Source organism: Vavraia culicis, assembly GCF_000192795.1.
Source record: "Vavraia culicis subsp. floridensis unplaced genomic scaffold supercont1.265, whole genome shotgun sequence".
NCBI classification, from domain to species: Eukaryota; Fungi; Microsporidia; family Pleistophoridae; genus Vavraia; species Vavraia culicis.
The window spans coordinates 1-717 of NW_007360868.1; the positions used below are offsets into that span (position 1 = coordinate 1).

At 36.4% G+C, this 717-nt stretch overlaps 1 protein-coding gene across 1 annotated transcript; it reads left to right on the top strand.

Annotated features, from left to right (window-relative positions):
- Positions 1-413: 413 nt before the first annotated feature.
- Positions 414-575, top strand: VCUG_02858 (uncharacterized protein; the record flags this gene model as incomplete). Its single annotated transcript, XM_008077565.1, has 1 exon — positions 414-575. One exon carries the CDS (start codon positions 414-416, stop codon positions 573-575), a length of 162 nt encoding a protein of 53 aa, XP_008075756.1.
- Between the last annotated feature and the right edge of the window lie 142 nt (positions 576-717).

A 717-nucleotide genomic window follows, 5' to 3' on the forward strand; every position in this document is an offset into this window, starting at 1 on the left:
GCTTCACAACAAAACTAGCTGAATGAATAGTGTAGTCAAAGAATTCTTTTCACGAAATACGACGCTCACCAGAAACGTATGTTCCTTCTGGTGTTGTTGTTCGAGGAGGTAAATGAATGTTCTTTCAACAAAAAAAATAAGATGTACGATCCAACGAGTCGTATGACTAGTTATCAAGACATAACAACGACCAGAACACCTACCAATTCATGTTTAGACTATTCGTAGTTTATTGTAACACTAGCATGGACATTTAAAACTGCCATCTTTCTTACGAACTCGTGGTTATAACCTCTAGACAGAGTGTCAGTAAATAGAACATACAATTTTAGCTGTTATAAGATTTGTTATTAAAATGTATTGAACAGCTTTCGGAATGTAAATATTTTTACATCCGTGAAGGCATTTGTTTTATGGATAGCAGTTCAGTGTTTAGCAGGGGCAGTAGCAACACTTTGACCAAGGCATCGCGCAGACATGTTAGTGTTATTATCACTGATGTGCTGGACATTGGTTGTTCATATGAGATATACAAGAAGAGAGATACGTGTTCTGAATTAATATCGCTACGATAAACCGGTACAAAAATGAACATGTTATGTTTGTTAGCAAGGACACACGGAAAGAGGGCTTTGTTTATGATGACACGGTAATAACAACGATAATTTTGTATCTATCCTTTGATAAACGGCTGTGCACGATAAAGGGTTAGAATTG